At 35.5% G+C, this 13610-nt stretch overlaps 1 protein-coding gene across 10 annotated transcripts in view; it reads right to left on the bottom strand.

Moving 5' to 3' along the window:
• The window catches only part of SLC4A10 (solute carrier family 4 member 10), a 257846-nt gene that overhangs the window by 155943 nt on the left and 88293 nt on the right, over window positions 1-13610 (bottom strand). For all 10 annotated transcript variants that reach the window (XM_084797965.1, XM_084797968.1, XM_084797974.1 and 7 more), the window contains exon 2: window positions 1360-1441. In XM_084797965.1, the coding sequence (XP_084654091.1) occupies window positions 1360-1441 (82 nt within the window). The remainder of the gene's footprint in view (window positions 1-1359; window positions 1442-13610) is intronic.

Genomic DNA, 13610 nt, shown 5'->3' with positions numbered 1-13610 from the left:
GCCTGGTTCTGGGCTATCCTTAGAATCAAAGTGATTATTGAAATTATGCCCAAAGCAACATAGGCTGTGAAAGATACACCTTATTTTTAAGACTAACAGTATCTCTACATGGTTAAAGTTGAATAAATGAAGAATTCTAACGAAAAAAAACTGTAATAATTTGGCATCAAACCTAAAGAAAATTATTGTATATGAAACATTTCAACATCAATTTTCAGAGTTTTCATCTATAATTTTTACAATAAAAATGGCTGGTATAGCAAATCACTAAATTCATACAACAAGCGTGGCCTTCTTGGACCTGGATATTATTTTATGTGTACCATACAGAATGTCTGTCACAGATAATTTATATTATCAGCAATGTCTGTGTTCATAAAAGTTGTTTCCAAATATTGCATAAACTATGCTGCTATAGAATTATTGCAACTAAAAACTGAGATTCAAAAATTATTAAACTAATTGCAATTTAAAAGCTTATATTGCAATGGTTAAATTGAAAAAAATGTCCTCCTTCTCCACTCAATGGATAGTGAGTTGTGACTACCTGTGTTTAAGACCACCTAGGTTTAACCTCTCATTCAATTAACAAATATTACATACCTTATATCTAAAATATGAAAGAAATCTGGTTAAAAACCTAAAGGTTAATTCTGTATGAGCATTACATTGTGGTGTGATAATTACTGATACTATAGTACTCTATCTAGATATTATTTGAAATATTGTGTCTTGATTTTCTAAGATACATTCATGGCTTTCAGTGTGCTAACAACTGAAAGAATTAAGATGTGGAAAGTTAGCTAAAGGCCCTGTGCTAATGAAGGGATAGGCCTGCCATTCAAACCTACAGCAATCAGCTGAGAGAGTGTGTGTATTATTAAACATTAGAATTACTTGTAGCTTGTCTACTGGATTAGCAGTCCTTATTGAAACAAACCTATAGAAATGCTCATTGAACAGAAGACCAACTGTCCTTAATTCTCTTCCAGTGTAGCCTACTCTGATAACAGACTCTTTTTGTCCTATCATATCATATATGTTATATCTATTTTTTCTTTTCAGTCTCTAGTTAATTATAATTCACTGAAGCAGGAATTATTGAAAAGCTGTCACCCAACAGTCTGTAGAATATTGACTGGATTTAATAAATATCTGTGTATGAACAAATGCTTCTCACCACTTGCAGTTCTCTGTTGCCGTTCGACACTGAACCAGAACAATCCTATTGATGACACACCAGCACATCATCATTACTTTCCCGTCAACATTTTCAGTTCTCCACAAGTAAAAAATTTACATGTCCTTTTGAAATGCCCACAGAAAGTTATCAACTGTTGCATCAAAACAGTGTCTCACCTTCTAAGTCTTCTTTCTCAAAGTGTGTTTTGAGAATAGAACGTGTTCCGCCTCTATCCACAACTGCTTCTTCATCATTTCTCTATAGAGTGAGGAAAAATAAGATAAACATGTTTATACATACTCTCTTAATTTCAACAAGTATGCCTTAATATGATTTACTATTTAGAGATGTAGTCTGCTAGACTATCAATTACTGGTTTAAAAGAGAAGCTAAAAATAAATTTAGTCATATTTTCAGAGTGGTAAGTTCTTTGATTTAACACTGACAATACTAATACATTCCTGTAGGCATCATTCGTTAGTGAGATGAAAAGTGAAGAGCAAGTCTTGTGAATTTAGTTAGCAGTCATTTTTATCCCTGATAAAGAACTCCTATTAATAAGATCACATTTTAACTATACTAGGGAAATATAAAAATCGTTAGTATTGACACCACAAATGTTATGGCAGGATGAAATAATTCCACTTCCATTAAAAATTGATCCAGTCCCATGAAAGCAATTAGTAGGCAATTATTAGATAAATGAAAATGCTAATTACTTTCCTTTAGTGTGAGGGACCTTATTGAACAAGATTATAAATTATGTGCACTACATCTTCATTTATTTTCCACATATATTTTCCATTTTAGAATGGCTGGACAGATACTAGACATATGAGTATTATACACAGATTCAAAACATTCTAAATAACTTAGTATTCAGCAAAATAATGGATGAAATATTTAATATAATCAATTTGACCATACAGTATGAAAAAGAATACAAAATATTGAATAAAGTGGAACTATTTCCAATTTTTATCTGCTAAAGAATATGTGAAAAATTGATTTTAAAATGAACACTGAAAATAATAGGACAAATGCTTGAAAGAATGAAGCTTTTAAGATATATTTCTAGGTCAATTGTAATATATGACAACTTAAAATAAAGAAAATATCTTTAAAAACCAAAGAAAAGAACCTTTCCCTTCTATCAACCCAACAATTTTGAACAGTCAGGTACTAGTGACAACTTTTTCACTAGAGAAGCAATCTTTCACTAAGTCCAATAGCATGTTATTATCCCTGAGCTGGAACCCATAAAGGCAATGAGGACGCCTGGATGTGGGGCACACATGAAAGACTTAATTACCAAGTCAAGATGAGCATGTTTAGCATAAGGACAACAAAACCAAAGTAGTAATATGCAGGCTAGTTGATCAAGGTGTTCTAGAAGGGAAGCAAATGGACAGTCTACTAAATTCTTATATATACGAATGAAGAAGCTGCAGGCCGAATAAATCAAATGTCTAACTGGAATCGTCAATACAGTGACTCCAACTTTGTGAGACATAGAGGGGAAAATCAGGAGAGCTGATGCATGGTTAGATATTCTGAAAAATCCAATCAGAAAATGCCTGGTTGTTTCCGTTATGTCCATGCCCCTACCACAGCAGTAGGCACGTCTTGTCATGCCAATCATTACTGTAGCTTGTAGGGTTCACAGCTGAGTAAGATTAGTGACTGCTCTTTTCCTACAGTAATATTCATAGCACCTTCTGGCACTGTGAGAGCCAGTCAGGAGCAGTCAAGTTTCCAGGTGAGTATCAGCTTATCACTGTGCTATGCCTTATGTGTGTGACATCTTTAGCAATCCCTTCTTACCATCAACCAATTGGAGGGTAACCAATATCCTTGACAAGAGTCTGTAATGGTTAGAGCTCTAGGGGACCCCTGGACAAAACCTCTAAAAGAAACACCCATTCCCAGCACTGGGCTCCTATGGTAGTATGGTTCATAGGACTTTTTCAAAAGGTCTTCACTGCGTTCACTACTCTCCACTGTCATCCTCTCCTAACCCCAACTTAACCCTTCCTGTTCCCATCACAAAATAAATTGTTTTTGAATATCATTTGACTCTCTATGAATATGAAGAGCACATTATTCCCATATCTCTTAATATTAATTTCTCAAGTTTATAAAACAAAAATTTAAGGCATTATTATAAGTACTAAATTTTAAAGTTTTCAAGTCTATCTTTTTAGTGATTCTTTTTGTATTATAGAATACATTACTAAGGGGTGTGTGTATGTGTGTGTGTGTGTGTGTGTGTATGAATGTGTATATGTGTGAAAATGTCACTTCAGAGTTTGTCAGGTTTGTTAAGCACTATCTTAACTGGAATCAAGGCACATTTCTCAAGAAATTGGTAGAATAGTCATATTTTAGCATTCAGCCTAAATTTCAGGGATGACTGAGTTTTGCTATGCAGATAATGTTTTTATTTTTATGAAACAATTTTTATTTAAAATTGTTTTGCATACAATTTTTTATTAGTTTCTCCCCCTCCTCAACTCCTTCAAAAGCTTTCCTACTCACCCAACTTCTTCATTCTCTCTCTCTCTCTCTCAATCTCTCTCTCTCTCTCTCTCTCTCTCTCTCTCTCTCTCAAAACAAAAGCAAAGGTCAAAACAAAACAAAACCCCAACAAAACAAAACACAGCAGAACAAGACTACACACATACATACAGTCTGTTTTCTGTTGGCCAACTGCTCCTGGGCACGGAACCTGCCGTGGAATGTGGCTGATATATCTAAGGACAACCCATTAGACAAAACTGGATTCCCACTTCATAGCAAGTTTCAACTGCAAATAGCTTCCTGCTAAGGGGTCATGTTCCTGCATAAGAACATTCTCTTTTAGTTTAATAACACAATATTTCATTTTAGTATTCATTGGTATCATTGCTTTTTTGCACTTTTTGTACTTTTTATTTTGGTATCATTGTTTTAAAAAAGCTTTCATCCCCCAATCTACTTTCTGTTCCAAGTAGCCTTCTTTGATTATTTTCTTTGACTTTTATAGTTTTTAGACGTTTTCTTCAGAGAATTATAATATTGAGACACCAGTTCATATTTAAGAATTTGACCACTTCTTGGAATATACCCAGAAGATGCTCCAGTACACAACAAGAACATTTGCTCAACCATGTTCATAGCAGCCTTATTCATAATAGCCAGAACCTGGAAACAGCCTAAGTGTTTCTCAGTAGAAGAATAGATAAAGAAACTGTGGTGCATTTGCACTATGAAATACTACTCAGTGATTAAAAACGAGGAATTCCCGAAATTTGTGGACAAATGGATTGAATTAGAAATGATCATAATGAGTGAGTTAACTCAGAAGCAGAAAGAGTCAAATGGTATATACTCACTTATATCTGGACACTAGCCCAAGGGGCATGTCCCATGAAAGTCTTCACTTATCAGGAAAGTGGGACAGAGGGGAGGATATCCTATTGGGACTCTAGGTGAGAGAAGCATGGGAGAATGGGGAAATAAAAGGATCCAGAGGGTCCTAGAAACCTACAAGAAGAACATTATGATGGGTGGATCTGGGCCTAGGGGTCATAATCAAACTATGGTGCCAGCCAAGGACAATACATGCAGTAAACTTTGAACCTCTGCCCAGATCTAGGCAATGTACAGAACATTCTCCACAGTTGAGTAGCGAGTGGGGTCAGACTTTCACACAAACTCTGGTGCCTCATATTTGACCATGTCCCCTGGATGGGGAGGCCTGGAAGCACTCAGAGGAAAGATAGCAGGCTACCAAGAAGAGACTTGATACCCTATGATCATATACAGAAGGAGGAGGTCCCCCTCAGTCACAGTCATAGGGGAGGGGAATAAGGAGAAAATGGAAGGAAGGGAGGACTGGGAGGATGCAAGGGATGGAATAACAATTGAGATGTGATATGAATAAATTAATAAAATATATTTTAAAAAGGAATTTGGGAGAAAAATTTTCAAAAAAAAAAAGAAATTAGTTATAGAAAGGTCAGCAAGGAGGAATAGAATGGGGGAAAATATCTGCAACATAAATACATAAATAAATATTTTTATAAAGAGTTTGAATTTTTATAAAGAATGAAATTGGGGATTTTCATGGGAATTATGTTGAATCTGTAAATTGCTTTTGACAGGACAGCCATTTTTATAAAATTAGCCCCACCAATCTATGAGCATGAGAAGTCTTTCCATCTTTTGGTGTCCTCTTCAATTTTTTTCTTCGATGTCTTATAGGTTATTTTTTACTTCATAAGTCTATTACTTCCTTAGTTAAATTTACTCCAAGATATTATGTGAGAATATTGTGAATGGAAATACTTTCCATGGTCAGTAATTGGTAGGATTAATTTTGTAAAACTGGCCATCTTACAAAAGTGATCTACACACACACACACACACACACACACACACAAGCAGAAGAATAACCAAAACAACTCTGAACAATAAAAACAAAACCTCAGGAAGTAACACCACCTCCATGTTTAAGTAATATTGCAAATATATAGTAATAAAAACAGCCTTGTACTAACATAAAGGCAGATACATTGATCAATGGAAGATAACTTAAAAACCCTGCAGATAAAAGTCCACGCACCTCTGGCCACCTGGAGAAAAGATAGCATCTTTAATGAATGGTGCTCGTCAAACTGGGTAGATCTATGTAAAATAATGGAAATAAATACTTCCTCTCACCCTGCACTAAGCTCTAATGTAATCATAACATAAGAACTGATAAAAAAAAAATCTGATAGTAGAGAAAATTGAAAATATACTTCAACCTATAGGCACAACAAAGCACATTCTGAACAGGACCCCAAAACATAATAATTAAGACCAACAATTGACAAACGGGACTTCGTGAAACTGAAAAACTTCTTTTTTTTTTTTTTTATAGAAAAGCACACCATCGTTTAAGTGGAGAATCAGTCTACAGAATGAGTAAAAAAAATCTACACATTTAATAGAAGTTTACTGTCTAGAAAATAAAGAACACAAAGAGCTAACAGACCGATTTTTAAATAGGGCATAGAAATAAACAAAAAATTCCAAAAGGATAGAATAAAATTGGATGAAAATCAGTTCCAAATGTTCAGCATGTTTACCCATCAGAAGAACATAAATTAAAATGTCTTTGAAATTTCATCTTCTTCAGTCAGAATGGCTAAGACTGAAGAAGACAGAGACAGTGTGAGGGGGCATGGATGTAGGAAAAGGCAAAACTTGTTCACTCCTGGTGGCAGTATAAGCTGCTACAAGCACTGTGGAGACCAGTTTAGAAGTTCCTCAAAACACTGGAAATAGATTTATTACATGACCCAGCTACATCACTCTTGGCCATTTACCTAAAATATCCTATAGCCTGCTACAGAAATAATTGCTCATTGCTGCTGTATTCCTAATGGCCAGGGTATGGAAACAGCCAAACGTCCATCACCAATGAGTAAGTTTTATAAAATGCGGTACATTTACATGAAGGAATATTATTCAGCTAGTAAGAAAATGGAAGTTATTAAATTCACAGGTAAATGTATGTATCTGGAAACAATCATTATGAGTAACATAATCTAGACACAGAAAGATATACATTATGTTTTCTTTAGTTTCTGGATATTAACTTTGAATATTCAGATATGGGTGTCCAATTATTCCTTATAGCTTAGGAACTTAGTAAGAAACCATGGGCTATTTGTTTTCAAGGGAGGGGAGATAGGGCACAGTAGTATAATGAGTTAAAGGAGAGTAATATACCACAAAAAGTTAAACTGGTATGGAGGATGGGAGGCAGGGAAAAGGAGAAAATACAGGGAAGGATAACTAAATGCCTTTTGTAAAAAGTCATATTGAAACCCAAAATCTTCCTAAATATATAGACAGACACACATATATAAAAGAGAAGGTTTAATGGAGTTACCCTTCAAAGAAGGGACAGTACAGTAATCTTCAATATCACTCAGTTATGAACCTTTTAAGCTTCAGCTTGCCTGACAAGGTATGCCCAGTGGTGTAATAGTGGTACAAATGTTACTTTAGTAACCAACAACTTTATGATTGGATTTAAGGACTGCACCTTGAAATAGAATATATACTTGGCAAAGGGACCAAGAACCCACGTCTAGCTGGGCCATAGGCCCCGTTGGAGAACCCATCTATTCTGTTAAACAGAGATAGCATTACATGACTCCTAATGACTTATTGCTATTTCACAGATCAGAGCACCTCTCAACCCTCATGCAAGAGCTTCTCCTTGCAGTAGATGGCCTTTAACTGAGACCTCCCCTGAACTGAATGACATGGAAAGAATTAGAGACCATAGAACGTCACTCTTAAGAGGGAACATACACAACATATTCCACTCTCTAACTTAGACTTGATGATCTTCATGAAAGACTGAGCCAGAAGACTGTGAGAGCCAGAGATGGTGGATAACATCAAGGAAACTGTTTTCTGGACGCAATGTGGCAGTTGCACATATGAACTTACAGCAATTATGGCAGCACGTAAAAATCCTGTGGAAGCTTCAGTCAGACAAAATCCATGGTAAAGAGGATAATGTGGGCACAAAATTACACTACATCTGTTTTTGTAGTGCTCTCTGCCCTCAAGTATACTGGGGTCACCTAATCCAATGAGACATTTTTGAAATTTTTATTATAATTTATTCAGATTACATCCTGATTTTTAACCCCCTCAGATGTATTTTTTCCGTTCTCATCTCCCTCCCTCTCCTGCCCTATTCACCTCCCCTAGACCTCTGACAGAAGGGGACTTCCTCCTCCTCCACCACATGATCACAGCCTATCAGGCCTCATCCAGATAGTCTGCTTCCCCTTCCTCTGTGTGCCTGCTAGGCCTCCTCAACAAGGGGAAGTGATCAAATTGAGGGTACTAGAGTTCATATCAGAGGCAGTCTCTGTTCTCCCCACAACCTTGGAGAATAAGCGGTCTGTTGTCTATATCTGAACAGGGAGTCTAGGTTTACTGCATGCATTGTCCGTGGTTGGTGCTACAGTTTGTGCAGGGCCCCCTGGGTCCAGATCCACCAGCCTTGATGGTCTCCTTGTGGGGCTCCTGAATCCTCTGGGTCCTTCCATTCCCCCATTCTTCCATACCACCATCAGTGTTCCAACTGGAATCCAGTAGCTAGTTTCAGCATCAGTCCAAATCCCTTGCTGGGTGGAGGCTCTCAGAGGACATCTATGTTGGCCTAATGTCCATTTATAAGTGATTATATACAGGTATTTCTGTGTCTGGGTTGTCTCACTCAGGATGATCATTTCTAGTTCCGTACATCTGCCTGCACATTTCAAGATTTCCTTGTTTTTAATAGCTGAGTAGTAGTATTCCATTCTGTAAGTATATCATAGTTTCTTAACCCAGTTTTTAGTTGAGGGACATTTAGGTTGTTTTCATATTCTGGCTACTAAGAATAAAGCTACTATGAACACAGTTGAGCAAATGTCCTTGTTGTATGGTGGAGCATCTTTTGGGTATATGCCCAAGAGTGGTAAGACTGAGTCTTGAGGTAGAACTATCCCCAGTTTTCTGAAAAAGCTCCAGATTCATTTCTAAAGTGGTTGTACAAGTTTGCACTCCCACCAGCAGCGGAGGAGTAGTCTCCTTTCTCCAGCATGTGCTGTCACTTGACTTTTTGATCTTAGCTATTTTGGTAGGTCTAAGATGGAATCTCAGAGTTGTTTTGATTTGCATTTCCCTGATAACTAAGGACATTGAGCATTTCTTTAGGTGTTTCTCAGACATTTGAGGTTCCTCTGTTGAGAATTCTGTTCAACTCTGTACTCCATTTTTTAATTTATTTGGGTTGGTGGTGTTTAATTTTCTGAGTTCTTAACTTATTTTGGATAATATGCCTTTGTCAGATGTACTCTTTAACTCTCTCTAGAGAAAACAAACTTTCTCCTTGGAATCAGGAAATTTATCTGGATGAAGACGTGAAGAAGTTCCTGAAGAAGAGGACCAAAAGTGGCTGACTTTAAAACCGATAAATACTATTTACTTTGAAACCCGATTCTTGGAGGCACACAATCATTCTTTTCTTTTCTTTTCTTTCTTTCTTCCTTTTTTCTTTTTCTTTTTTTTCTTTTTTCTTTTTTTTTTTTTTTTGTTGTTGTTGTTTTCAGAATTGTTCATTATATTCTGGATTGTTATCAACATTTGCTATTGCTTAGCAGATCAGGGCACTTAGAATTTTCTTTGTTTCTGTTCAAAAGAGTCTGCCACTGGTTTTTGTTTTGCTTTTTAATTTTAGGGGTTTTGTTTTGTGTGTTTGTTTGGAGTGTTTTTTGTTTTGATTTCTCTTCAATTCTCCCTTGGTCATTTGTTCTTTGGTGACAGAAAATGTTTTATTTATTTATTTATTTTGGGCTTTTTTAAAAAAAAGCTGCTCTTCTAATATTGTTTTGATGAGAAAACAAAGGCATAGTAGAGTGTCTGACATTACTTCAATCTTTAATGTGTTTTCAGAGAAACACATCACCAGGGTAATATTTGTCCTTATCACTACTAATCTATTACTGATAGTTATTCTGCTACTAAAATTATTCACTATAATTGTTATAAATATACATTTTTCTACTTTCTAGATCATAAACAATATTTCATTGAGCTTGGAAAATTTTTCTTTTGGTTGTCTTAATGTATTTTTAGAGTTCTTAAATTAATAAATCATAATATATTTACTACTAATTTTATTACTAATCACTTAACACATGTCAAAATCTGTGCTGATTTGAAAGACTTAATTGCCATCAGAGATTTCACATTTGAAAGGGAAGACATGTAAGTGTGTAGCTTTTAAATGGCAAGCATATAAATGGTACAACAGAAGCTGGATGATGTACAGGAGTTGTGCACAAATAAGTACTAATCCAGCTAATTTATAATAAAACTAAGTACCATAGGACAGACAAAATAATCAGGATGAATAACAGAATCCCTGATAGATAGCATGACTTGTGTAAAAGAACAGAAGTATCAGTGACTTAAAGGTAGATGAATCTCTGCTACTTATAATTTGAAAGATGATTTTTTTTCACTGTTCAAAACGACTACGCATAATAGATGAAAATTCATTAACACCAATAATTTTTCTGTAACATGTGTGGTTAAAACACACCCAAGCCAGCAGCAGGACTGGAACTAATGTCTGGCTTTCTGATTGCTATCTAAATAAAACCACTGAAGGATTTTGAGTCTATAGTCTGAATTTATTAGTTCTCTGAGTCCTCTCACTGTGTGACACAACTGTAATACCATTAGCTATCAACCACTGTAAGCCTTACAACCCCCATGCACATCACCCTATACCAGAGACCATATATAATCGCAATATACTTCTTCATAGATGAGTGTTCTGAGACTCGTAAGGTAATAAGCTTGCTTGGGGACGTTCAGCTACATGTGTTCAGGTTTGGTTTGTGTTTTTCAAGCAATAGGTTTCTCTAATTAGGCAATATCCAGTAGAAAGACTGTAATATCCAGCAATATCCTCAGCTTACAGAGCAGCTAGCACAGTACCAGAGCTGATAATTTTACATGTATTATTTCTAGTGGGAGGGAAATCAGAAAGAAAGAGTATAATGAGAGTGAAGGCACACTGTCAGACCTCTTCCACGGAGTCTTCCATGATCGCTGCAGATTACCTGGATCTGTGCCATCCTATACGTTTGAATGCACATAACCTGCAACAGGGACTGACAACAGTAGTGGTAGAGCCAGGCTTCCTGGATTATGGCAACTTTAATCTCTGCTAAACTATTTAATTTCTTTTATATCATACTATACCTAAAGTAGAATTTATGTGCTCATTAAATTCACCTTAAATAAATACATAAATATAGATAAAAACTTTATTTAATTGAATAGGAATAATGATTATAATGAATATTAATTAATCTGGGCACCTTATTGAGCAGTTTACTCAGTTTCTACAGTGTTTCAATGAGTAAGTCATTTGATCTCAGCAACATGTGTAGAGAGAGGTCTCCATAGCAGTATCCTGATTTAACAGATGGTATTACTGAAGAGAAGGGCATTAAATAATTTCTAAGATAAAAACAAAAAGTTAGTAAAGTGAAAGTAAAGAAGTTAAGCAAGTTCAAGAGTAGGACCTCAGCAATTAGCTACACGGCCTTCCTCTACAATGTCCTGATAATTAAAAATTATATATAAAATATATTTATATTTAAAAATAATATATAATAAAGCTATAGTAAAACTATTAGTGTTAAAGAATTTTCATCTATTAACTGGAATCACTTGTGATACTTGGGAGGGAAAAGTCTGGATAGCAACTCAAAGCACAAGGTTTCTCCTGGAAATAAGTCTACGCTCCTACAAGAAGTCCTGAAATGTGCTCGAACTCTCTCATGTCTAGTCCTTACCTGATCTCTTTCTCCAGCAATATTAACTTACAAGGAATAAGATCAACTCAGGAGGACTTTCAAAAAACAGGATTTTTTTTTTCAAAAAAAGAAAAAAGGTCTTTGGTTATGTTTGCTATTCTCCTACAAATAAAGGTCAAGGTTCACCTGTTTCTGGTTTCATTTTCACAGTAAGATTGTAAGCATACTTGACCTTTTAAAGTGGGTTCTGGAGATAAAATTTGGATTATCATTCTGTAAGGCAAGCACTTTACACTGCGCCATCTCCCCAAACCCAGAAAAATTTTACTTTTGACAAACTTGGCATAGAAGCTATATTTTGAAAGAATATTGGTTTAACTTTTCAATACAGAAGACACTTTCTTAGGCCTAATACCAAGTTACCTCCCAGCAGCCATGCACAAAGGAATCTGATAAGGGATTTTATTTATCTTTTCTGTTGTTCTTGGGCACTCTGAAAGCCTCTGAGGTGTGATATTAGATAACGGTTAATATTAAAATATTAGATGGATTACTTTATCATGTCTAAGTGTACAAAAAAAAAAAAAAACAAGCTAAAATAGCCAGTGGATTCCATGATTGGAACAGAAATTGCTATATCAAATGTCCCTAAAACAAAGTTCTTTTTATCTAAATATTTACCACAGTGACATTAGTCTTCAGTGTATTAAATGATCCCATTAGATTGTCCTTGGTTACAAAATGTCAAAAACAAAGCCCAGGCTAAAGAAGATTACATACCAATAAAACAGAGTTACACTGGGGACAGGCAGGGGGTCTGTCGGGATATGAAATCTGGAACTTCTGAGTGCTTGTCGGGAGACTAAGTAATGCTTTCGTATGCAATTCTGATAAAGAATTTTATTAAAATCTTTCATTTTGCTTCTACCTCCTACTGTGTCAACTAACTACTAAATCTATTCAGGAATTTAATTTTCATTCCCAAAGTTTCAAAAGAGCTAGAGCTCTTAACGACTTCAAAATACAGGGACTGTTCTTTTGTACTTCATTTCATTTTTCCTCAGAAATTTGGAGATCAGGAGAAAATAATGTTCTTAGATTGAAAATCATAATGTAACACTCAATAGTCTGTGCTCTATGGTCCTTAGAAACCTCTCCTGTGATGGTTTAACTTGCTCCAGTAGGCTGAAGCTGAACTCGGATATCATGCTTTGTTCAAGTATGTCACAGTCTTTCTGCCTCCTACTTTTATTACGCATCTCTCTGTAGGTCACTCTACCTCCTCCATGTCTACATATACACATACTTATTCAACTAGAGATTTATGAGAAAGAACATTTAACATTTATCCCTCAGTCTGGCTTATTTCACATGACGTGATTATCTCTGTCTCCATCCACTTTATCTCAAATGGCCTAATTTTGTTCTTTATGTCTGATTATATCATCACTGTTTATCTATACTGCATTTTGCTCATGAATTTATCTGTTATTAAACATCTAAATTAATTCTATCCATGATACACATGCTTAAAATGCCATTCTGAATTCTATTATAATAAACAATCGATATATGTTAGTAATATAAATAAACAAAATAAATACCAAACAGCATTAATAATTTGCATACTACATGCCACAAGCTATTACACATGCTTTATGTATATTAACTAATTTAATATTCACAATACTTTTAAGGATCCACCTTTCCTTGGTTACAAAGAAAGAAAGACTGAAGATCATACAGCTAGTTTACAGTACAGCTAAGTTTGAACCAAGAGCCTGGCCGTCAAGATTCTTAGCTACAGTGTTTACAACCTCTTACATTAGCCCAGAATCAATTTGTAACTCAGCCCTGTATTGCTTTAGATGAAGGTTTTAATGTAAGATATCAAGCACGTTGGAGGCACTACTGGGCAAAATGCCCAGTTTGGGAACGGAATATAGGGGATTTGCATCTGTTCTACCCACCTCTCTGCTATTTTCAGCCAGCACTTTGATATAAAGCAGAACAGAGTAACACCTACTGTCCATCAGCCAGAAGCTAACACCTGC

This window comes from Acomys minous, assembly GCF_964271855.1.
Source record: "Acomys minous genome assembly, chromosome: 10".
Taxonomy (NCBI): domain Eukaryota; kingdom Metazoa; phylum Chordata; class Mammalia; order Rodentia; family Muridae; genus Acomys; species Acomys minous.
Note: the sequence above shows the minus strand (reverse complement) of the source record. Positions and strands in the feature narration are given on the sequence as shown.